The following is a 25,752-nucleotide window of genomic DNA, read 5'->3' on the forward strand; positions in this document are numbered from 1 at the left end:
TCATATGCATGTGTAGGTACTCACCTTTGCCAGAAGTTGGTGGTGCTCAGTTATTTCTGTAAGGGAGCTTTTAAAAAAGTACGCTTCTAACTTAATACAAAAAATAAAGTTTTACTCTCTGCAAACACTGACAGAGTTACAGGTGGCTTTATATAGAGAGCGTGACATGTCAACCACTTTACAGGAGTACAAGTCTTTGTGATAAGTGTGTTGCTGTCTGAAAAAGTATAACATGCTTATTCAATAAACACATCAAATTCTTAAGGTTTTTTTTCCTATTGTTCAACTGGAACTTGGAAACAAATGTATGATTTAATTATTTTTTTTTATTCTCCCTCCTTCCCCCTCCAGGTATTAAGTCTTAAAAGAGGTACTTGTTTTCAAGAAGTACTATGGATGACACGAAAAAAATTTGTAATACGTCTTCCAGTGATGGAGTTCTACTCAGAATGGGCCTCAATGATAACAAAGCTGGAATGCAAGGTTTGGATAAAGAGAAAATCAATAAAATTATCATGGAAGCTACTAAGGTTGGTTTGATTACTCTTTTCCTGCTGTTTTATCCATTGTCCAGTATCATAAAGTCCTCTTCCTTCCTTCTCCGAATTTTATCCCCCACATGTGTAAATGGAGGGCATCTCCTAAGAAGAAATGCATGTGCGGGGAAGTAGGAGAACGTAGTGTAGGATACCATAAGGATTCATTCACAGGGACACGAAGGAACACAATTGAGTACATCTTTAAGTACTCCCATTTTGCCCAAAGCAGTGCATAAATATCACAGTATTGTCCCTTTTGCCTGTCCCATTGTTAATCAGCCAAGCAGATCTACCTTTATTGGTCACCTTCCTATAACTTTTTAATTTGATATATTCATTTTTTTCTAGTACTTTCAGTAGAATTTCTTTGTGTTTATTACCTGATTTCTTGACTGTCCTCTCAGTATTCAGGAAGGGTGGCTAGTAGAGCGCAACTTTGTACCAAAGATCTACAGAGGACCCCATAAAGCATCGGAATATTAGTCCTTTTGTTATTGGAGAGTCTTCACTTTATGTGAGCAACTCTGGTTTTTTTACTTTTCCTTGCACAAATGTATATTCCATTTGCTGCTGCTTTGGCCCTGGGTTATCTGGTTGATATTTTGCTCATGAATTCTGTGTTGTCTGCTATGGCTGTGTGGTAAGCTGCAGGGGCGCAGGGAGCAGAAAACATACTAGAAGGAGCTCTTATTTGGCAAACTTTATTTTCTGCTTGCATTTTCACTTTGATACTTTGTATGGTATCTAGCCCCTTGTTGATTAGATGTTTCTTTTACTTATTCTGTTTGTTCTTTTTTGAAAATGTAGTGCTTTGTTAGACATATCCCTAATAATGATATTTGGATAAATTATTTTGTCAGAACAGCTACTGTTTCATTTCCTGGTATGAAATAGAATGAACTGTAAAATAGGCTTTCAAAACTGATATACAGGCATCTATGTGTCAGAATACATTTCTGTGAAAAAAGGCTAGAAAATATAACAGATGTAGCTCGAGAAATCTGAAAAGAAGTGTTGATTCTTTTTCTTAACCTTTTCTTTAGTCTTCAAAATTACACCTACAAACACTAACCATAATTGTATTACAGCAAGATTTTATAGCATTTCATCTGTAAAATACTGCAAGAAATGTAGAGAACCCCAAAGCTTAATAACAGTCTGAAGTATTGGGCTGATTCACACACCAGTAGTTTGGTACTGACTTCTTTCAGTGAGCCTTGGTAAGTCACATTTGATTGCAGAGAGGAGAAAAGATGAAATGCATGTCTGATACTGAAAGAAAACAGCCCCTAATTTCTTCTGATTAGAGACTTCTAAGCAATGAGACATGACTCGTCTTGCCATTCATCCTTTTTATCATTACTGTAAAAGTGGATATTTTTGCTTTTTATATTTATGCCTGATTCTTATTTGACTGTGGCTGAATTCTTGTCATCGGTGACAGTTTGATAGCCAAAGGCTTAGAGCTAAAAATTTGGCCACTTTTGCAGATTTTTATAAAAGACGTTTCAGGCAATTCAATAAAAGACATTACCTCTTCCTGAAATGTTATTTCTCTTGTAAGCTAACTAGATGTTCTTAGAAAAATATTTTATTTCCTGGTTTTAATTTTTTTTTCTATTTCATTGTGTGCCCTCTTTTTTTGTTATGAGTCTGGAAGGAAGTCTTATATGTTCTTTGCATGATTGTTGTCTTTTTATGTTTTTATTACATCTCCTTTTATTCATTCCTTTTCTTGAAGGAGCAATTACATACTTGAGGGTGAGAAGGCTTTTTTATACTGATTTGCTTTTCATCACCATCTTCCAAATAGCTTCTAATTCTGCAGTACTCTTCAAGATTAAATGACCAATGAAATACTCAACATTATAAGTGGATTTGACTTTTACAATGTCATTTTTTATTTCCATGTAGATTAAAGTGTAATGGAAGTCTGGCAAAATTTCTGAATTTTTGTTGTCAAGTGTTAGAATCAATAAACATAGTAAGTTCTCTAAGTAGTCTTTTGTACTTATCTGAGTATAGGGAATCTGAGAAGGAGAAATACATCTGTGTCTTTTGAGGAGAGAGATGTAAAGCACCACTGGTGGCTCTTGTGTATCATTTATATGAAAATATAAAGTATGCATTAGAAGCCATTACTGTGTTTTATGTTTTCTGTATTTAAAGATCAGATGTGGTTATTTATAGGAAAAGACAAAAACCTTAGTTTTTTTCAATTTTCTTCCAGGGTTCTAGATTTTATGAAAATGAACTTAAAAAAGATCGACAAGTTAACCAACGGATTGAAAAAATGATGCAGCTAAAAGAGAAAATTACAACACAACAGCTCTTGAAAGCACAGCTGCAGGTACTAATTAATCTTATAAAAACTTTTTGGAGTAAAAGGTGAATGAGGAACACTTTGGTGTGTCCTAGTGTTTTGCATTAAATTCTGGTAATAAGTACAGTGTTAACTACCATTTTGATGTTAGTCATGCAAGTAAAAGTGCACAATGTTTTCATGATGTAATCTTAATAAAAACTTGCTAGAAGAATAAATTGTAAAATCACTCCAAAATGTTCTCTAAATGAGTAAAACAAAGTAATTCCTGTTTTTCTAAGTCTGATTAGTTTATAGGGCTGTCATGGTTTATGTAAATGTTTTGTTAAATACCTTATACCAGTTTTGAGTTTACTTTCTGTTTGTGTAATATATGTATATTTGTGTTCGGTGGCCTGCAGTGGGAGGAAGGGGATCACAGTTGTCAACTCTTCTGGATATAATTTATTTCTTATGCTAATTAATGAAAAAATCATCATGGCAAGCAGTCGCAAGAAATACAAGTGTCCTGAACTAGAAAGATGAAGAGGGTGTTTATCTTCTCAATGCTAAAGATAGATAACAGCATCCAAAGTGTTACTGTGTATGAAAGGTTGTTGAAAGAAAACAACGGCACCAAGATTGCATGTTAAACATTCTTAGGCGCAGCAGAATTAAAGTTGCTTGTAGAAGCTTAATTCCTTTCCTTTTTCATTTGTACTGTGATTCAGTCTTTAATTACATGATTGCTTGCTGGTTTTCCCTAACAGGCTTCCTGCTTCATTCAGTGCACAGTGCAGACAGTGTTCACTGAGTGGGCAATTATTCAATATTTACTGTTGTCTTCATTGTTCAGTGGGTGGCCCTAAGCTTTATTTGTTGTATGCTAGTCTAATACAGCCTTGAATGCAGAATTACTGACTTTCTCATACACTCTTCTATGTTGTACACCACATGGTGTGAATTCTTCGAAGTATTGCAGTAGTCCAGCAGACTAGTAGTTTTGTTTTGTAGATGAGGAGCTGAAGCATGTGAAGATTAAACACATCCACTAATTTTGAATGCTGTTGTGAGGATTATAGGTCCTGAGCTTTGGTGTACAATCTTTCTTCATTCATTGCAGATTTGCCAATGACTTCTGTAAATTATGTCAGTATATCAAATTTGTGCCCAGAAATGCTTCTAATTACTGAGTAGCTCTGGGAAGTTTGTTATATGCCTGTATGCCTCAACTGTTTTTAGTTAATCTTTAACATGGATCAGTTATGTCTCTGCTTGTCCAGTATTGTTTTGTTTATTGTTTGATTTTTGTTGGGTTTTGGGGGTTTTTTGTTGTTACTGTTGTTTGTTTGGGTTTTTGTTTTGGTTTGGTTTTTTTTAGTTTAGGGTAGCTTTCAAGTAATTTAATTATGGAAAAGATAACTTCCTTTTCCATCCTTCCTGGTTCATGATTGCTGTTGCCTTCATTTCTTCATTGCAAGTTCTGACCCTTTTGCTCTCTCCGTACCTTTCTTTTAATTTATCTTACCCTTGATTTTCCTCTTCTTGTCCCACATCCCCAGATTTCATCAATCCTCTTTCCAAAGCAGTCTTTGTCTGTGCCCCCAGAGTCGCCATGGAAGTCCCCAGTCTCCTGGCCCAGCAGTCTATCTGTCTATGCCTGATATCCTAAATGCCTCTCCCTTTTCCTGTCACTTACCTGCCAGCTACTCTTTCCCAGGCCATTATCTCCACCTTTAACTTTGCAAGTCTTGTTTGCCTTATTTGGTTTTCTTAATATGTGCTGTGTGGTGTTTAATCAGCTTCTGTAGGTCTTTGGATATTTAGTCAGCTCTCATTATCTTCTGTTCTTCTTTAATGTTGTCTATTGAGTTCTTTAACTCTTGTTTTTATTTCTACCTTCTGATATACCATGAGAGAATTTGTTTTCTTAAAATTTGTAGGTATGAGGTATTCACACTCCCATGGGATTCCTCTAAGTAGGTCTTTGAAGAGGCTGAATGTTTGCTGATGATACGAAGCTGGGGGCAGTGGCTGATACACGTGAAGGCTGTGCTGCCATTCAGTGGGACCTTGATAGGCTGGAGAGTTGGGTGAAGAGAAACCTAATGAGGTTCAACAAGGGCAAGTCTTGGGCACTGCACCTGGGGAGGAAGAATGCCAAGTACCCGTACAGGTTGGGGGCTGACCTACTGTAGAGCAGTTCAGCTGAGAAGGACCTGGGTGCATTGGTAGATGATAAGTACTATGAGCCAGCAGTATGTCCTTGCGGCCAGGAGGGCCAATAGTAACCGGCGGTGCATCAGGAGGAGTGTGGCCAGCAGGTTGAGGGAGGTGTTGCTCCACCTCTACTTGACCCCGGTGAGGCCACATCTGGAGTCCTGTGTCCAGTTCTGGGCTCCTCAGCACAAGAAAGACAAGGAGCTACTGGAGAGGGTCCAGCAGAGGCCACAAGGATGATCAGGGGTCTGGAGCATCTCTCTTATGAGGAGAGACTGTGGGAGCTGGGCCTGTTTGAGGAAGAGAAGACTGAGAGGGGATCTCTTTAGTGCATATAAGTATCTCAAAGGTGGGTGCCAGGAGGATGGTGCCAGACTCTTTTCAGTGACAGGACAAGGAGCAATGGCCATAAACTAAAACAGAATGGGGAGAGACTTCTTAGCAGGGCCTGTTGCAATAGGATGAGGGGTGATGGTTTTAAACTAAAACAGGAGATTCAGGCTGGGTGCAAGGAAAAAATTCTTTACAATGAGGGTTGTAAAATACTGGCACAGGTTGCCCAGAGAGGTGGTGATATCCCTGGAGATATTTAAGACCAGGCTGGATGGTTCTAGGCAACGTGATCTAGACAAAGTTGTCCCTGCTCATTGCAGGGGGATTGGACTAGATGACCTTTGAAAGTCCCTTCCAACCCAAACTATTCTACGATTCTATGAGGAAGAACTTTACATTGAGGGTGGCAGAGCACTGGAACAGGCTGCCCAGAGAGGTTGTGGAGTCTCCCATTCTGGAGACATTCAAAACCCGCCTGGACACATTCCTGTATAACCTGCTCTGGATGGCCCTGCCTTGGCTGAGGGGTTGGAAGATGATGTCCAGAGCTCCATTCCAACCCTGACAATTCTGTGATGTAAAAAAACCCCAAAAAGGTCCCCGTTTGCTGGATTTATTGGAGAAAATCCTGATTACATGGTGGAAATAGTAACATAAATAGAATGTAGAGTCTTGCAAGGTAAACCAGTCTTTCTCACTAGTGGAGTGTGTGTATGCCAGGAAATTTGCGAGGATGTTTCTCATTTTTTACAGTTTTCTTTAGAAGGCCGCCTTTGCAGAAAAGCACTTAACCACGATTGATTTTTGCAAATATTGGGACAGTAGAAAGTATTTAAAAATCTTAAAACTGCCATTTCTGTGTACAAATATTTTTTGGGTTTTTTTGTTTGTTTGTTGGAGTTTTTAAAATAATCTTAAATTTGAAAGGTAGTTTGAAGTTTTCCTTATTGTCATTGTTATATTTTAAGGGAAATTATATACTGTACAGTATAATGTGATTCTTAATTTTGGAAAACTTTTCTGTAACAGAGTTAGATTATCCCAACAATCTACAGTGGAATTGCTTGAAACTCAGCAGGAGTTAATAATGCATTAAAAAGTATCCAGCTGCTATCAGATTTGCAAACTGCTGTAGTAATGTTTGCTATTTTTATCCATGTGGATTTTTCCCAGATGTTTCCTCTCTAAATAGTTACTGTTCACTTAAAATGGTATCACTGTTTGTTGTCTCTTCACCTTGTCAGATGCTTTTACAAATATAAAAAAGATTTTGAATTATCTTTTCTGTCTTACTTTGACAAAGCAATTTAAGATAGAAAATTTGTATTTTGCATCATGGGATAAAAAAAGCGAGAGATTATTCTTTAGATCATCTGAAAGTCACTAAAAGCAAAATTAAACTTCAGTTACAATTTGCGTTTTTTAGGGTTTATTTCATGTAGCTTGGAAATAAAAAAATCTTAGTGTCACATGCATTTGCCTTGGTTCAAGAGTCTAAACACTGTGGGTTTGGATAAGAGTTTTATGGGTTTTATTAAGAGTTTTATGGGTTTTACTAAGCAGCTCTGTTGAGGGGAAAAAGAGAGAAAATGTCTTCAAGTAACCATGCAAGTTACACATCCTTTTCCAGGACCATAAACCCACTGTGATCAGTCCAGAGACATTTCTGTTATTGCACCTTGATGTCATAAATGTGTGTGTGTCCTTGCGCTTGCAAGCAAAGAGTACTCACATTTCTTGAACTCTATTATGCCTGTTTGGTGGGGTGGTCTTTTTTTTGTTTGACACCCCCCCTCAGCAGTAGCAACCTTTTGTTGTGTAAATAGAGGTTAGCATAGTCATTAGTGTGGTTCCATAATCGTAGCTTAATAGCACTCCTTCCTTCACTTACAGAATGGCATGCAGTACTGCCAACATAGACATCTTAAATCAGTAGACTTTAAAAATTGCCTGTCAAATAATGCATTCACACTTTCTGGTGACACAGTTCATAACTCATGCACATCTGAAAGATATTTCAGAAACAAGCACATGATCTGCAAGTCTTTTGGCAAAAGAATGCAAGCAAATTAAGCACAATTAAATTAGTTCATGGAGATGTCCGTGCTTGGGTTCTGCCTCACAACATCATGGAACTAATGCAGCAGGAGTATTGCTCACCGTTTACTAGCAGCCGATACATATTTAACTCTGAGTGAAATGTGCTCCCTATGTAAGGGCTTTTCTTTAAAACTCACCTTGCAGTTTTTGCTAGCAATCCAGCCTTACACTATATGGATTCCGATAACAAATGTTGAGGAATTTTGTAAAGGGATTAAAAGTAGTTTACTTAGCAGTAAATGAACCAGTTTGAGACCTTATTTTTCTGACAAGATAAATGGATCTGCCATGTGAGCTGTTGGCCTTCTCTTAGCTTGTCTGGGCCAGTTTTCTGAAGTGTGGTAGCTTAATTTAGGAGCATTGGAAATTCTCTAAAAGCATGAAAGCATGTTTTCTCTCCTCCCCCCCCCCCCCCCCCCGTTTTTTTTAATAACCTGTATCACTGTAGCTAAAGCTGCATATTCAGTGGTCTTACAAAGTTTCTGTGTGAGTCAGGTGATATATCCTTTCTCCCCCTCCGTAGGTGGGGTTCTGTTGTTTGTTGGGTTAGTGTTTTTTTCATTGGGTTTGGAGTTGAGGTTTTTTGTACCATTTGCTGCAGCAACAGCAGTATTCTGAGAGCAAGCTTCATCAGAAACTTGGTTGAGGGTGGGTTTTTTTGGTGGAACTGGTTTGGTGAGGTTTGCTCATTTGTTTTGTTTGGTTTTTTAACTACTTGCCAGATGCATTTGATATTCTAGGATCATCTGCACTGTTGCGCTTCTGCCGGGTTAAGAGTTTTTCAATTACTGTTTTATTCTGTTCAGGTGGACAAACTTGTGGTAGAGCTGGAACAGAGCCGTAACCTTAGCAGAATAATTGTACACATTGACATGGATGCCTTCTATGCAGCTGTGGAGATGAGAGACAATCCAGAGCTGAGGGAAAAGCCTATAGCAGTGGGATCAATGAGTATGTTGGTACGGCCAAATGTCAAGCTGATACAGAAATCAATTACATGAATCGAAAGCCTAATAAACTATACAATAATAATGTAATATGACACTGTTACATAGAAAATTTTTATAAATATTGAAAAATAACAAAAATAATAGAGGGAACATTGGTTCTTAGACTAGACCATGTAAGATGGATTTTATTTGTCAGTAAAAAGTGTACTGATTAAAGGAAAAGACTAAAGGTGGGGGGAGATGGATATAAATTCTCAGTGTTTTGAGTTTCTTCTTCATGAAGATATATGGTTACAATTTGATTATTGAACACTGAACTTCAAGAAAAACCTGGTTACTGAGCCCTAAACTTATTTAATCTCTCCTAAGTCTACCTCAAATTACCATGCTAGGAGGTTTGGTGTACGTGCAGCCATGCCTGGATTTATTGCTAAAAAGCTATGTCCACATCTAACTATAGTACCGTTAAACTTCGAAAAATACGGCAAAGTGAGTAAAGAGGTAAGTCTAAAAGTTCTCTCTAACCAAAAGTCAATGCACTTGGTTTTAGACTCTATCCATACATAACTTTTAGGTAATATGAAAAGTGGTAGTTTAAATATTGAACTCTTCAGTGATGTGGCTTTGAAAACAAAACAAGGAGGTGAAAAGCATTGCATTCACCCATCTTGCTATTTTAATTAAGTCATGCTTCATTAAAAGCATGCAGATATCTATCAGTATCATTACTGATGCTGATGGAGGTTTGCAGAACTGTGTAGTAAGGTAGTGATACCACTTGAGCCTTATTATTATTAAAACTTCAAAACCATGGAGCATAATCTAATTACTGGGAAAGAACATAGGAAAAATGGAGATAATAATTTCATACAATGCTAATCATTATTTTGAATGCTGATTACTGGAAAGAGAACCAAAGAGCATTCATGAGTTCTAAATACAGATGCATTTGTTTTAAAAGAAGGGACTTGAAATAAAGAGCAAAAAATTAAGGAGAAAATAAATAATTTTGCTTTAATGGAAGTAATTTTACTTAGTGCCAGCAGAAATACTTAGGATTACCCAAAATCCTGTTAAAAAAAAGAGACGAAAAAGATCTTTTGTAAACCTTAAATCAAGCTAGTGTGTGGCACAAATCTCCTGATTTCAGTAACATTTATGCTAATATTTATTTTTATGAAGCCTCAATCTCTTTACATAAATGAAGGTAATTACTAATTTTGATCTTATTTGATTTTTCTCACCTCTATTGTAAGAAAGCATATATAGATATGAGTATTTCAGAATGGGTTTTAACTTGTTAAGGATTTCAGATTTCACAATGTGTATTTCACTTTTTGTTTGATGGGGTAAAGTATTAAATGTTCAGATTGATTTGGTGGTTTATTTATGTTTTTCTCTTGCAATTTGGATTGGAAATATTTAAAATTATTTCATTTTGTCTTTAAAAGTTGAGCAATGAATCCTATCTTGAATCAGTTTCAGAAAGATGAAGTGCATGTTTGACTAAAACTAACAGAGAAAACATGACGAAGTCAAATTGTCCTCCTCGTTTAAAAAAAAAAAAAAAAAGCAGGGTGGGGAGAGGAGAAAAGGTAGATACTTTATTTTGACCATTTAATTTATTATGTTGCCTTCTCAGAAGACACATTATCACTACAGATTTTTCTAACCTGCAGCATTAACCAGTGCTTTAAAACATTGGCTATAATTTCATTTTGAATATAAGTTAAAACTTAAGTGTAGGGTTTTGTGATGGTTTTTTTGTTGGTTGGCTGGGGGGCTTGTTTAGCTGGTTTTGTTTTGGTTTGTTTTGGGGGTTTTTTACATACATTTTTTACACCTTTGCGTATGTGATGTCTGAAACACAGTGCCCAGAAAGGTGCATCAACTCATGTGCTTTGCTGAGTTCCCAGGTCCCCAGAGTTTTATTCAGGTGGTTACTACCATGTCTGTGAACCTCTGAGTTCCTCTGAAATCTTTATACACTGATCTGAATGACCTGTGCAGTAAAATACACTGCTCAAAATCCATTTAGTTCTCACTTATTTTTGGTATCTTGCTACTTGTAAGAAGCAAGTAGCAATAGTTTCCAGTATCAGTAAATAATTTTATCTATAAATATCGCTAATATTGCTTGGTCATCTTCAAGTTTCAGAGTACATTGGTTTACTTTAGATGTGTGTCAAGATCTGCTCTTACAGCAACAAGGCTTTAAACTTCCTCTATGTTTATCAAGGTTAGAGAAATATTGGCCGAATATGATCCCAATTTTATGCCTATGGGCCTAGATGAAGCCTACCTGAACATAACAGAGCACTTGGAAGAAAGACTGAACTGGCCTGAAAATAAGAGAAGATTCTTTTTTAACACAGAAAGCACTACAGAAAATGGTAAGAAAATTATTCTCTTTTTAGGCAGTCACCTGAGACTAGGGAACAGTCAGTTTCTTTTAGGGATCCTTGGCAGAATGAGGATGGCACTAAACCATAGTTAAAATTAAAGCTTTATTTTCCTAATAGGAAATCATGATTAGGATAGCACAGAACTTCTCCAAACAGAATCAATGAAGTACAATCTTTAAGAAGTGTAATACAGAATTTCTAATACAACTTAAAATTTCTAATCACCTGGATCCTCTGAGGGTCAGGTCAGATCTTAATACATGGCTTGCTATATTAATATAACAATCATAACCTAGACTCAGATTATACAAAAGAATACTCAGGCCTTGGAGGAAGCGGAGGACAGTGGAGGTGTCCTGGGCAGGTCCTGGTCTCACTGTCCAGCAGCAGTTCTGGTCCGTGTTCCCCATCAGGACTTGTAACTGCTTGGTTTTACAGACCGTGCTCTGGTGCTGTTACCATCCTTGTTCTGTATGAGGGTCATCAACACCAGGCCGGCCAAATGCCTGGGACCTTCAAGGCCAGAAAGGACGGGTGTAATCGGCCTCATGCCCAGGAACCTTGAGGCTGGTAGGAAGGGGAAGGAGAAATCTGTTTGCTTTGTCTACTTGGTGCACAGGACCTTCAGGACCTGATAATGAGGGGAAAGGGAATGTATACATGACCTGGTCAGTCTCAGAGAATGGCTGCTTGCCCTGTAAAACAGCAAAAGTTATGCTAACTGCATTACCAGGTGTTGGGAGGAGGTGGTAACACATGCATATAATGTAAGCTTCAGATAAGCTGCACCCACGGAAAGTGTAGATACTAAAGCCCTTGCATAATTTGTCCTCCCATATCTCTCTACTTACAATTTGTTAATTTACAGGTTAACTTCCGCTACTATTCACTGTGCATAAAAGGTGTGCAGTTAATGTTTTGGACTTGTAGGATTTACTTTTTTTTAACCTGAGTAAAATGTGTGAAAAGTGGTAGTAGGTTTGTTTAAGGAGGTGTAGAATAAATAAACTACTGTTCTAACAGTTATTTGTATTTTGTAAAGATGTTTCCAAAAGTACTATAGAGTGCTGTGCATCAGAAACATGAGAAATTGTCTGCAAAGACTGTGTGTGTAAACTCTAGTTACATGATTGTTTTACAAGAATAAAAATGTATAAAGTAATGAGCACTGCAGAAGTTATGGTAATTCTTGAGATCTGACTGAATTTCATTTGGCTCTAGAAGATGGAGTTGGAACCACATCCAAACTGTATACACAATCAGGAATATTAAAAAAAGAAGGAATCCTACAAATGGTTGATAGATGCACAAACTGGAACATTTGTATTATAGCTATTCAAAAATTAAATAGCCAATAAGAGGATAATCAACGATTCACTACTACTGGAAAGTATTAATAGAATAGAAAGAAAAAAAGCTGGCATAGTCTTTACAAAATATCACTTAAGAGTAGTCATGTGCCTTTCATACTTCTCAAACATCTTCATCCTTCCGATACACAACTGAGCACTTAGAATGTGAAAATATAATAGTAAAGTTTATGGAGTTAGAGAAAGGGCTGCTGACATTGTTTTGTCATGACTGCAGTTGAAAACAAGCAGCTCGCCAGTTTGGTGGTTCTAAACCAGATATTCCAGAACCCTGTGTTTCTTTGGAGAATATTGAAGAAACTGCTGCAAAAGATTTTTATTTCCACAAAAAAATGGAGCATCTGGCCCTCATTCTGATATGAAACAAAAGTAATGCCAAAATCTTGATGTTTTTCTGCTGCTAGAGCAACAGGCCACTAAACGTTGTTGCTTTTCTGGAGGTTGTATCTAGTCTCCTAGACAGTTCTTCCAATGTCAGCCAAGCTCAAATCACATTAAGAACAAAGCAGTTATGACTCCTTTCTTCAAATAAAAAAAAATAAAATTAAAAAAAAAAAAAAAAAAAAAAAACTCAAACAAACAATGCAATTGCTTTGGCTGGTTTTTTTTTTTTCCCCAAACTGAAGAAACCACCTGCTAATGAACTCTTTTCAGCCAGTGCAGAAGGAAATCAATAAACTATGTGTTTTATAGGAATGGATTAATTATTTGTGTTTCTAACATAGATAAAGATGATATAAATATGTCTGCCAAATGTAATGAAGGTGGATACTCTTCTTCACCAGTATTGTTTGAAGACAACACACCTCTGATCGATGACCATCCTGAACAAAGAGATCAATTGGTGGAAAATTCAGTTGTTTTTGGAACTTCTGCAGAGGAAGTTGTGAAGGAAATTCGCTTTAGGATTGAGCAGAAAACTCAGCTGACTGCCAGTGCAGGTATTCAGACACACATGAATAATAATAATGTTTTATATTTCCACAATGTCTGCTACTCTAATCTCAGGGAGCATTAATTAGGAAATCAGCATTGCCACAGCATTGTGCTGCAAAGAAATATGCTCTCTTTGCAAGACTGCAAAGACTGTGCCTTTCAAGTGTTTCAAGAAATGTCATGGCTGTTCAAGTCACTCCTGGTTTTTGTTTGGTCTGTTTGGTTGGTTTTTGTGTTTGGGTTTTTTTTTTAAATCATGGAAGTAGTTTTATCGCTAGTTTTTTTGCTTCTTTCTTCTTGAAATACAAGTAGTGTGGAAGAATGACCAGTGTGCTCAGGAGCTAATTTTAGCACTGATATTTTAGTGCTCTGTGTAAATTGTTTTTGACAGCCAGTGGTCAAGTGAAATCTGTCACTGGTTGCTAATTTGCTGTTAGTTTGAATAGCAGATCCATATTGTTAAGTATTTCTAACTCCACATTGTTCCTTGCTTAAGGCAATATGAAAGTTCATTTAAAAGTTAGTTCTCACAGAAGTAAAACATGTTGAAGTTAATACATCATTCAGTAGCTTTTTAATATTTACTATTAAAGTTTTATGTTGTTTGTCTTCAGGGAATCTGCCTGTAAATCTCCATCATTTTGATATTAATCGGGATTAGGTCACTAACGTGTATGTCCCTAGCCACTTAGTTTGGATGCCATCTGATCTGCTCTGTGTACCAGGTCAGTGAGGTGTCAAGGAGTGCTGAGCTTTATGAAACAGATGTGGAAGGCCAGGGAAGTGTTGCATATTAAGCAGACGTAAAGGAACAGCTAATAAGCAGGATGAGACAACCTTCCCATGTATGTTACTTCATGAGAAGTAGCAAAATAATAATTTTGTTCTACTGAAATCTTGTCTTCCTAAGGATAACATTAATGTTTACAAAACAGGCTAGCTTTTAAAAGTGCATCAGGGGTTTTTTTGCCCCCAAATGAAGAACAATAAGAAAGCTAATTGAAAAAATACTGGTAATCAGCAATAAATAGAATTACTTCTACTATCTTGAATAATATGTTTTATTAGTGAGCAAATAAAAATTTAGACCACTAGGGCTGTAGCACAGAATAATTCTATTTTTCTCGCTAAACCAATTCGACGTTCATTTGTAAAAACAATTACTTTGATAAAGAGCAATACCTCTTCATCCCTACTAGCGAGAGAGAGAGAGAGAGAGAGAGAGAGCTCTACATGACTGTATAGCAGTGGTAGCCCACAAAAGACTTGAATTTGGTAAATTTTGTCAAATTTGATTTAGTCTTTTTACTGAAATACAAGGGAGAAATATCTCCTTCTCATTGAGTTCATTATAACTGCTGTTTTATTTCCTTTTGTCTTACCATGATCACCATCATAAAATCGTTCAATAATGTAACCGATGTTATTTTTAAGCACTTGATATTTAACCTCTCGTGACTGATTAATGCGTGTTGTGTTACTCTGACTATCTTAAAATAGTAGGTACACCTTATCCATTACATTTGATCTACCACATGTATTTATGTTCTCACATGTCTATTACGAATTTTTTTTGCAGAATTGTAACACATCTGGCTAGCAGCTATTGTCATTCTTCTGTTTATGTGCTTGCCAAATATGTGGGCTACTTTTGTGCTTTTAAGTATTGGACAGTTGAAATTAAACATTGTCTTCCATTTTTTATGACTATGGGCTTTGTTTGTTTGTTTTTAAGGAATAGCACCGAATACCCTGTTAGCAAAAATGTGCAGTGATCGTAATAAACCTAATGGCCAGTGCAGAATTGTCCCTGAGAGACAAGCAGTTCTAGACTTCCTAAAAGATTTGCCCATTAGAAAGGTAAGAGATAACATGACATTTACAATGCAATCATGTTTCTTACGTTTTAAATGCAGGATTATTACTGAAGAAATGGACTTTTCTAGGTAGCCTGTCCAGTTGTGTTTCATTTAAATTGTTCTTGGTATTAAATCTACAAATGAAAGTTTCCAGCATAATGAACTTACTCTTTTTCAGGTGCCAGGTATTGGAAAAGTAACAGAGAAGATGTTAAAAGCCCTTGGAATTGTGACTTGCTCAGAACTTTACCAGCAGAGGGCACTGCTTTCACTTCTTTTTTCTGAAGCCTCTTGGCGTAATTTCTTGGATATTTCCCTTGGTTTGGGTTCTACACATTTGGAAAAGTATGTTTTGTTTTGGTGGTTTTTTTCCCCTTCTGTTTATAATTTTCAAAATTTTTCCTTGTGTATGTTACATACTGTATGTTTTTAAAACATTTTATTCGCAAATACTAAAATTTGCCTTTCTTAATATATTTTGAAAGATCTACCTATTGTTGTTGTACTTGTGGCTAAAATGTACACAACGGCCAAACATTAAAAATCAGAAGTTTGTACAGCCGTGTCAAATACACAAAACCCAAAAAGTCTGTCAGAAGTTGTGCATAAGTATATATCAAGAAATAAAGTCAGTGTCATTTAGGATTACCTCGTAATTATTAAAATAGCTAGAGAGAAATGTGATATCCTAAGCAGAGGTGTTCAGTCCTGTTTCTTCTATAAAAAACAATATACATTCATTGGTTTTTATTATGTATTGTAATGAAGATGGCACTGATACCTGATCTTTTCTGGTGGTAAATTGTCATATTTCTAATGAAAGTAAGTGAAGTTTCTGTGTCTCCTACCATGTTTCGTAGAATCATCGAATGGTTTGGGTTGGAAGGGACCTTAAAGATCATCTAGTTCCAACCCCTGTGCCACAGGCAGGGACACCTTCCACTAGACCAGGTTGCTCGAAGCCCCGTCCAACCTGGCCTTGAACGCTGCCAGGGATGGGGCAGCCACACTTCTCTGGGCACCTTGTGCCAGTGTCTCACCACCTTCACAGGGAAGAATTTCTTAGTTCTAAATCTGCCTTCTGTCAGCTTGAAGCCATTCCCCCTTGTGGGTGGACACCTTAGACCTATGTTATTACTTGTCATGCAGAGTTGTAGGCGTAACATAGCGTAACCTATTCCATTTCTATTCTAGTCTAGTGTAGTCCATTCTGTTCCAGTCCATTCTGTTCCATTTTATTCCACTGCATTCCACTCCACTCTACTCCATGCCATTCCATGCCTCTCCATTAAATTCCATTCCCTATGCTCACCGTGAGCTGAATAACGAGACTGTCATTGCCCTGCAATGCCAGGGGGTTTCAGCTCCAAAACCACTTTCAAAAACACAAATCACAAAGCTTACAAGTGAAAACAGGATTTTATTTTATTATTCCATTTGATTTTGGTTTTGTTACTTTTAATTTTATGTTATTTTATGTTACTTTTATGTTATTTTTATGTTACTTTGTTATGTTATTTTATGCTGTTTTGTTTGTTTGTTTGTTTTTTGTTTTGGGTTGGTTGCTTTTTTTACTCTGGTCCAGAGTAAATACAATGCACATGTGTAGCCGGGAGCAGTCTGGTGCATTTTTCAGCTTAGCTTGAAAAAACATCCCTTGCAGTCTGGGAAAGGAAAACCACAGAGCCACGGAAAGCAGCAGCAGGAAGACAGGCCAAGCAGTCCCTGCCTCCTGAAGAGTGAGCACATGAAGAACATCAGGACCAACCACACACAAATGTTCAAGACGGAGGTGTGTGGTACTGAGGGGTGTTTCCCCAGCATGACACCTACCGCTGACAAGCACACTACTGACTTCCCATACTTGCTCAGCTGCTGCACTTCTTGGCCAGGGATAAACAAAAAGTGCTCTTGTGCCTGCCTGGTGCTGGTGTTGCATGCAGGGAGAGCTGGAAAGTGGCAGCTGCTGATGGGGCAGCAAGGCTGAAGCCCTTCCAGGTACAGGCTGCTGTGCACAAGCAAGAACCCCAAGAGAAATGGAGCCAAGAAAAGACCACAGCTCGCTGCCACTCTGAGCTTGCACTGGGCAATGGAGCCAGAGCGAGCCAGGGCACAAGTGGTGCCTTGGAGGTGCAAGAGCAGTGGGCAAGAACCGAGCCCAAAGGGGAGCCCTGACACGGGGCTGTGCTCAATGCTACCGAGGATAAGCAGGAACTCCCGAGGGCTACTCTGGGAGTCCAGAACGCTGCCTCCCCCCAGATGTGGGGCACGAGGGCCACCTGTGTGGAGCAGGAGCAGCAGCCTTTTGGCCCCAGTAGCCTACAGGAGCCCTGTCGAGGGGCTGTGCTCAGCGCTGCAGAGGAAGGCAAAAAAAACCCCAGGACACTTGCTAGTCCTCCATAGGGAAAAAAAAGCCTTCCCCCCCCAGCTGCAGGACACGAGGGGCCACCTTTGCGGTGCATGAGCAGCAAGCAGTAACCCACCTAGAATGGACCAGAGGAGCCCTGACAACTGCTCCCGCTCAATGCTACAGAGGAACGTGAAAAACCCCTGGGGTCAGTGCCAGTCTGCCCCAGGGGAAAATTCCTTCCTGACCCCAGCGGTGGCAATCAGCTATCCCTGAGCATGTGAGCAAGACCTGCTCCTGGTCCACAGGCTGGTCACACCTCCCAGCTGATACCCAAGCCCTATTCTCGCTCTACCTGGAGCCACCTAAAGCCCCTGACCTGATTGACCTTGGGGGCAAGAATCCTTCCTACACCTGGCAAGGCACCATTGGCTGCTCCAAAGCACTGGGATGCCTGGAAACATCTCTGCATGCCATTGCATACGGCTGGTGCCCCTGGCTCCATGGGGATGAGGATGGAGAGCTCTTCAGAGCTCCTCAAGAAGGCAATCCTATGGTCTGGCCATGGCTATGCAGCTGAAAAGGATTGCTATCCCTCTGATGAGCTAAGAAGCTGGTCCTGCCAGGAGCTGGCCTTGCAGCAGAGAACCTCCAGCAGCCTTGACCAGCCGCTGGTCTTCCTGACTTAGCCCCCTGTAAGTAACTCACCAGCTCAAGAACTTCCTCTGGATGTCTGAGCTGTCCCGGGCCATCTCTGCCAGGGGACAGAGGAGGCTGCTCCCTTTTATCCTGTCCTGGGGCATTGCGACTGCTGCATTGTTAGGTAGCGGCATGGAATGGAATGGAACGGAACGGAACTGAACTGAATGGAGAGGCATAGAATGGAATGTTTATGTACATATTTGTAATAACCTTGTGAATTTGCTGGAACACACTGAGGATTTTTATATCCTTCTTCATATCTTTACCTTGTCTTACTAGTGAATACATCTTTGCAATAATATGTGTCATTTCTAAGCCTGTCCTGGGTAGAAACATTGAACACATGTTCTTAGAAAGTAGCCAGAATTTTGTTGTTTGTATAAACAAGAGTCTTAATTTAGGATTGAATCCTTTATTTTAAATATTCCTTCCTTAAATATCCTTCTTGAAGTGCTGAAATTCTATTTTAAAATGGCTTGATGATGATTTGTTTTCATTAGGAGTTCCAAAGTGGCTTACGTATTTCCTAAAGACCTACTCCATATTATTTCTGTTACTTCTTTGGCAGTAATAGATCTTCTGTTTTTTTTCCATTTGACTATAAAATAATATATACAGTTAGGAATTTGAAGACTGGTACTGTGCTAGCATAAGTCTTTGTGTTGGTTTTTTTTTTTTTTTGTTTTCTTTTCTGAAGTATGTTGACTTGAAACAAAATACGCAGTAAAATTAATTTTATGAAGGTGACTTGATAAAAGATAAAATGCAATTTTCCAAATACTTGTTTCTGTTAAGATAATGCAACTTCAAATGTCCTTTAATAATTGGTGCACTCCCTCCCCTTATTCACCCTGTTCAGGTGTTGCACAGTGTGGGAAATCTCCCAGTGCTTCAAAAACAAACAAAAAAACCCCACCAGCGTTTCAAAAGCCAGCATTATCATTGTGAAGGGGAATGCATTTTTAATGGTGCTGTCTGAGAAATTCATTTCTTGGTTTTATTAGCACCAACTAGATTTCAATGATTTTAGTGTGGAGAAAGCAAGCCCGTAACATACTACACGAGTGCTCAGTAAATGGCTCATATAAAGGTTCTTGTCTTTGACCACCTTCTTTTAGAAAAATCTGAGAATACCAAACTTGTTATTTCCAGTACTTACGAACAGAAGAAAGAAATGCACTGAAGAACTCTTTACATGCAGAAAAGTTGTTAAAGGGTGCTCAATTAAAAATGGAAGGAAAGAAATAAACAAAGAAAAAAAGCCTTAACACATCATCTTTGAACATAGGCAATAATTTAGACAGAAAGCAGATCAATTCCTCAGACAGATAAACAAATATTCAAATATACAGTGCTTCATAGTTATACCTAGGTGAGACAGCATAGGATTTGTAGTTTTGTTTTTAAATAAGACTCCTTCTGATAGGGGAGTTTTGTGGGTTTTGTTTGAGGTTGGTTGGGTTTTTTTTACAAACTGTTGACATTCATGCCTGATCTGTGTCTTTACTTTTCATCTACAGTAGTTTAAGGTTTTTTAAAGAAACTTTTTCCATTTCACACTCATTTAAATTTGATATTCAAGATTTATAGAAAAAGTTAACATCCAGATTTTACAGAGATAACTGCTGTTATTGAATCATGATTGGTTGAATCAGAGTTTATTGAGATGATAACAGGTGAAGGTAAAGTGAGTATAATAAATTGTTTTTCTTTTTAAAGGGACGGAGAAAGAAAAAGTATGAGCACTGAAAGGTATGCCTTTTTAATATTGAAAAAACAGTAATCACTAATCCTGCATAATGCCAAGTATACTTTTCTTGGTCATATAATTTCATTGTGTAATATGTGTTAAAAAAACATACAGATAACAACAAGCCTACTAAATCAGATTCAAGCTTGCTTTATTTTTTTTGGTTTTTTCCTTGGCTTCAGAATACTGAGGAGTTGTTTTGCAGTTTGTGTGTTCTCTTCCTCATCATCTGATCCTCCTAATACCTTTAATTCATCAAAGTGGTCTTTAAGCCATAATATAGGGTGGAAATATATAAAGGATTGAATTTTTTTATATGTTCCAGTTTAATGTCAGTATCAGTCTAGTAGCCTGCAATCTCATGCATAGCAAGTATAGCATAAGGTAGGCTTCTAAAGCAGACAGTAATTTTGCATAGTTAACTAAAATTGGCTAAATTTTCTAACTTTTAAGTTTTTACCAGTGTTAAGTTCCTTAAGGTGGTGTATGTCATTCCCAAAAGTTCATTTTTTAAAAATAAATGCTGCAGGAGAATCTGTAGAGCACCATAATAATTATCTCTACCCTCATGTGTTTTGTCATCTTAGAAAAGAAGATTTTTATTCCTAGGTACTTAATAGTTGTGGGCAGCTTATGGAATCCCCATAAAGTTTTGTACAACCAAAGCTGAGGAATTTATGGCTGTAGTCTTGTGCTGGTTTGCAGGCAGACAGATAATATGGGTAGCCTCTTGTACCTCAGCTTTTCTTCCTTCCTTCTTTTTTCCCTAAAGGAAACAGTTTTAGATCAGAGATGTCAATGAGCTGCTGAGATCATGAAACTAGTTTGTATGGGGGGAAAAGATGGGCCTGAAATAGCATTGTCTCTATCCTGCCCCTTCCAAACCCAGGATTTACAACTTCCCAGTTGCTGCAGTATTGCAATGCTGTAAATAACTGCAGCATTGCCAGGACAGCATAAGTTACCCCTTGGATAATGGCATGGAACCCACAGCAAAATATTCATCCCAATAGTTCAGCAGCATGCAAACGTTCTTAGGGGAATGAGAATCATATCAGAGGATGACTTTTCAATATGATCAGGTAAACCTGAATATAACTTAGAGATGTAAAATCCAGTGTAACTACAGGGACTTTACATTTGTTAATATAAAGCCTGGCATGAAACAATGGATTTGTGAGACCTTTCCAAAAGCATCTGCTTGCTGTGAGTTTTGCTTCCTGCTTCTCTTAAAACCACTACTAACTGAAGGTTGCCTTTCCTGTCATGTTGTTACTAAAAAGCAGATGCACAACAAAAAAAAAATAATACTGTAATTCTGCTAGTAGCAGTTAGCAACATTTTTGGCAGAAAGATAGTTTTTCTTCCTCTGAAGCTAGACATAATTATCTTAGCTGACATTTTTTCCTTACCATCTGCATTATTTATTATAATAATATAATTATAATATCTATAATATATATTATATAAATATAATAAATAAATATTTATTATTATTATTAACATCAGATACTTGGCTCTGATGTTGACTTTCCAATCCTTTCTTTCTTTTGATATTACACAGCACCGTGCAAAGGAGATTAAATACAAATTATTTAGCTGGCTTTGTGAGTTCAGCTGGTGTTAGTGTTCTCTTGCAAATATTAAAGCATTAATGACCTTAAATCTGATACATTTTCAAATAGTGCATGAAAATTTGAAAGCCAAATTATTTTATTATTTGAAGGGCTTTGCAAACGTTTTGAAACACATAAATGTGCCAAATCTTTCTGTATAATGTGGCTATTAATACTCATTTTTCCTTGAAGTGAACACTCAAACCTAAAAACTTTCTAATGCAGGTTTGTTTAACTGTACAAAAAAGTTTTACATGGCAGCCACTGAGCAAATTTTAGGATTCGTACTGAAAAAAGATCATATCTTTGTCTTAGAACATTCAGTGAAATGAACACAGCAGAAGACCAGTACAGCGTGTGTCGAGAACTCTGCAGAGACCTTGCTCAAGACCTACAGAAAGAGGGGCTTAAGGTATTTATATTATTCTTCGTTACTTGCAAAAAGACAGCACTCTGCACTAAAACTTACTAAATATTTTAGTTATGTTAGCGTGTTAGTTCGTATGTTAATGTGAATGCTTTCAGCAGCATCATACCACACAATGTCTTTGATTCTTTAATTTGCAGATGCTTAGAATGATTTAGGCAGCATTTTAATATGGTTCAGGTGGCAATCTAATAATATGTGTGGAAAAAATAAACTAATTAACCAAGTTATTTAGCATACAAGCATTTTATGCTACAAGTAATGTTTATAAGCAAGTAATGGAGCTGATTGTGAGCTGTGCTTTGTTCGCTCATGCGATACTAATGTGTTTAAACATTGTTTCTCTCTCATATTCATACAGGATCCAGTCAATAGCCAGTATTTTAAGAAGTGTATTTTAAGCAGTACACGTCCCAGACTTGCTAACAAGTTATTCATCCCATTCAGTAGCATGAATGGTAGGAGCAGTCCCTGTATTCCTTTTCCCCAAATTTCTGTCTTTCCTATGGAAAGAACAGTTCATATTTTCTATGGAGGTCTTCATGGTAAAGCAGGGATTGACATTCAAGACCTAAGAGAGTTGTGATTAGTCTTCTTCAACCATAAAAGACTGTCTTAAAAGATGACAGGTTGAAAGAGAAATCATCAGCTAAGAAGGACAAAGAGATAACCTTACAACACCACCAGAACAAAAGGAGTGCCATTTATTTACATTCGGAAGGACATGCTAAATCGCACAAATGGTTTAGAAGGTGTGACCAGGGGAATATCTGTGCCAAACAGATGCTGTGTGTGTGTCTCTGATAGCACCATGCAAGAGGAAGGAAGTCTTCAGTGAATCCTCAATTGGGTATCTCTTGTGCTTCCTTAGTAATTTTCCCTGCACAGTTAAGATACCAGGCACTGAAAGTTTCCAAGTAAGAAAACAATTTTTTGTAGACAGGGTAGAAATTGTGACTGTAGTCAGAGCATGAAGCCTATTGAACATGCACTGGTGTCAGATGGTCTGCTGGGAACCATAGCCAAATGACCCAGTTCAGAGAATTCAACTTTGGTAGCAGTTTAGGAGCAAGTGCAGAAGCTTGCAGACAAACTTTTGGCAGTGCCTCTTGCTGTACATGGATAAGCACGCTGTCTTGACTATGGCTTTATGGCCCTTATATAGATGCTATGTAATAATTGTTTCTGTGATCTATCTGACATGCTTAACCTTTTTCTTTTCTCTCTTTCTCCCTCTTTCTCTCCCCTCCCTCCCCCCCATTTCAGGGTAAAACTGTTACCTTGAAACTAAAGAATGTGAACTTTGAAGTGAAAACAAGAGCTTCAACTGTGCTGTCTTCTGTTTCTACTGAGGAGGAAATATTTGCTGTTGCTAAAGACTTGTTAGGAACAGAAATTGATAGTGTTGCTCCTCACCCTTTACGGATAAGACTTATGGGTAAAATATTTCAAACTTATTCTTCCTTTTCAGAGTTAGATCTTATAATGCATAAAAGTAATAGACTGTAGTCTAAAGTAAAATTGGTATAAATGATTTCATGGAATCATACAATGGTTAGGGTTGGAAAGGACCTTAAGATCATCTAGTTCCAACCCTGCTGCCCATGGGCAGGGATACCTTCCAGTAGACCAGATTGCTCAAGGCTCTGTCCTTGAACGCTTTCAAGGATGGAGCATTCACAACTTCCTTGGGCAGCCTGTTCCAGTGCCTCACCACCCTCACTCTAAAGAACTTCTTCCTTATCTAACCTGAACTTCCCCTGCTTAAGTTTGAGCCCATTACCCCTTGTCCTATCACCACAGCCCCTGATGAAGAGTCTCTCTCTGGCATCCTTGTAGGCCCCCTTCAGATACTGGAAGGCTGCTATGAGGTCTCCACGCAGCCTTCTCTTCTCCAGCCTGAACAGCCCCAACTTTCTCAGCCTGTCTTCATATGGGAGCTGCTCCAGCCCCTGGTCATCCTTGTGGCCTCATGTGAACTTGCCCAACAGGTCTATGTCCTTTTTATGTTGGGAACACCAGAACTGCACACAGTACTCCAAGTGGGGTCTCATGAGAGCAGAGTAGAGGAGCAGAATCAACTCCTCCAACCTGCTGGCCATGCTTCTTCTGATGCAGCCCAGGATATAGTTGGCTTTCTGGGCTGCGAGTGCACACTGCTTCATTCTTTCTTTGTTATGCTGGTAGTTTTTGCAAAGTAGAATCAGGTGTGAAGTCCTGAATGGTGACTGAGAAATGTTTTACTAATTGAGGTTGTACTTTCCCTACCACCTGTTAGCCCTGGAACAACACACATTGGCATGAAAGTAGAATCTTAATGCATAGCAGTACTTAATTCTGCTGCCTTCAAAGAGCTTTTAAATCTGCTTTGCACCACATAGTTTCTGTTCATAAACTCTTTTAGAAACAAATACCTTAAATAGAAGTGCTTATAGATTTGCAAATGCTATGTTCTGCAAGAAAATTGAACAGCTCTGCAAAAGTAGACTGTGTTTTGATTGAGACCTGTGTGTTTCACGTGCTTATACATTCTGCTTGAACTATTCAGTGATACATAAGAATTATTTGTCGGTGGTATTAGAATGCGCTTAAGAAAAAATATTTTGGTAGGGAAACTTAATGCAAAACTCTTTAACACTGAATTATGTATAACTATATTAAGTTTATACCTTAATGTTATGGTGCAATCAGTTAAAACTTCACAGATATTGAAATTAATATATGGTTGGGCAAATGTTTGGGTCTGATAAAATTGTATTGTGATCCATTGTTAGTATTTGCAGGTAGTATAGCCTCTGTTTAGAGATAAAATTCATTTTTACGGAGTGCATGTATACCAGGACAACCTCAAAAGGTTTTAATGAGAATTAGGATTAAGTTTTCATAAAATTGATATTATAAATTTTGTTGTCATCATTAGGTGTGCGAGTATCAGGATTTCTTAGTGAAGAAGAGAAGAAGTACCAACAAAAAAGCATTACGAGTTTCTTAAAATCAGGAAAAGAAATTGGTTTTCTTAGACTTCAGCCTGGGAAGTCCAACCAAGAATATTTCAGAAACAAATCAGAAGCATCTACCACACGGAGTTTTTTTGATAGAAAGCGAGCTGCAAGGCAGCTAAATGGTGAGAATCCTTCTCTAAATGAATCTGTAGGTAAGCAGCTCTTTCATGATAGGAAATCATCAACAAATTTTGTAGAAGAAACAAAGAAAGTCACAGACTTGCAGAATTCTACTAATGTGTGTAAGATCTTCACCTGCCCTGTTTGCTTTGAGGATCAAAGCAGCAATAGTTTGGAAGAGCTTAATAGGCATATTGATGTGTGCCTCGGTGGGACTCTTGTTAAAGATACAGTGGAAATAACCAAGAATTATGATTCAAAAGAAAATACATGTAACTTTCTTCCACAATTTAAAAACAAAAATGCTGATGAATGTCAAAAAAATAAACCAGATCTACTAGCTGGAACAGACCAGTCTGCAAGTACATCTGACAATTCTATTAGCAATAGCACAGAAAAATTCACTCAGATAATATCTGATAAACCTCACAGAGAAAGACAGCCTAGCAATCTCAGTGATATTGCTAAAAACATGTGTATGAAACAGTGTCTCTTCCCCAAAAGAATTTCACGAGATAGTGAAGACCATTTTGAGAAGACCGAACATACAGAAGAAAATAGTTCATCCTGTTTCTTTGAAGCCAAAGAAGACAGTGTTCTTGTTTGTCCAGTTTGTAATTCGGAACAGAAAACAAGAAGTCTTGTGTCATTTAACAGACATGTGGACGTCTGTTTAAATAAAGGCCTTATCCAGGAACTGACAGAAAAAAAATATTTTCCTACAAAGACTTCTAATATGGAAATCTCAAACAGAGTTGGTGAGTGTGCGCACTA

General features: G+C 37.8%; 1 protein-coding gene across 8 annotated transcripts in view; it reads left to right on the forward strand.

Moving 5' to 3' along the window:
* The window catches only part of POLK (DNA polymerase kappa), a 37,586-nt gene that overhangs the window by 10,289 nt on the left and 1,545 nt on the right, over positions 1-25,752 (forward strand). For 5 of the 8 annotated variants that reach the window (XM_030470867.1, XM_030470863.1, XM_030470866.1 and 2 more), the window contains 12 exons: positions 352-530; positions 2,770-2,889; positions 8,301-8,453; positions 8,814-8,945; positions 10,684-10,837; positions 12,945-13,160; positions 14,891-15,015; positions 15,193-15,359; positions 19,783-19,815; positions 21,745-21,841; positions 23,123-23,294; positions 24,777-25,736. In XM_030470867.1, coding sequence (XP_030326727.1) covers positions 393-530; positions 2,770-2,889; positions 8,301-8,453; positions 8,814-8,945; positions 10,684-10,837; positions 12,945-13,160; positions 14,891-15,015; positions 15,193-15,359; positions 19,783-19,815; positions 21,745-21,841; positions 23,123-23,294; positions 24,777-25,736 — 2,467 coding nt within the window. In that variant the 5' untranslated portion in view covers positions 352-392. Of the gene's footprint in view, positions 1-351; positions 531-2,769; positions 2,890-8,300; positions 8,454-8,813; positions 8,946-10,683; positions 10,838-12,944; positions 13,161-14,890; positions 15,016-15,192; positions 15,360-19,782; positions 19,816-21,744; positions 21,842-23,122; positions 23,295-24,776; positions 25,737-25,752 lie in introns of those variants that run through there. The other 3 variants (XM_030470868.1, XM_030470869.1, XM_030470871.1) reach the window with 3 other exon arrangements.

This window comes from Strigops habroptila, chromosome Z, assembly GCF_004027225.2.
Source record: "Strigops habroptila isolate Jane chromosome Z, bStrHab1.2.pri, whole genome shotgun sequence".
Classification (NCBI taxonomy): Eukaryota; Metazoa; Chordata; class Aves; order Psittaciformes; family Psittacidae; genus Strigops; species Strigops habroptila.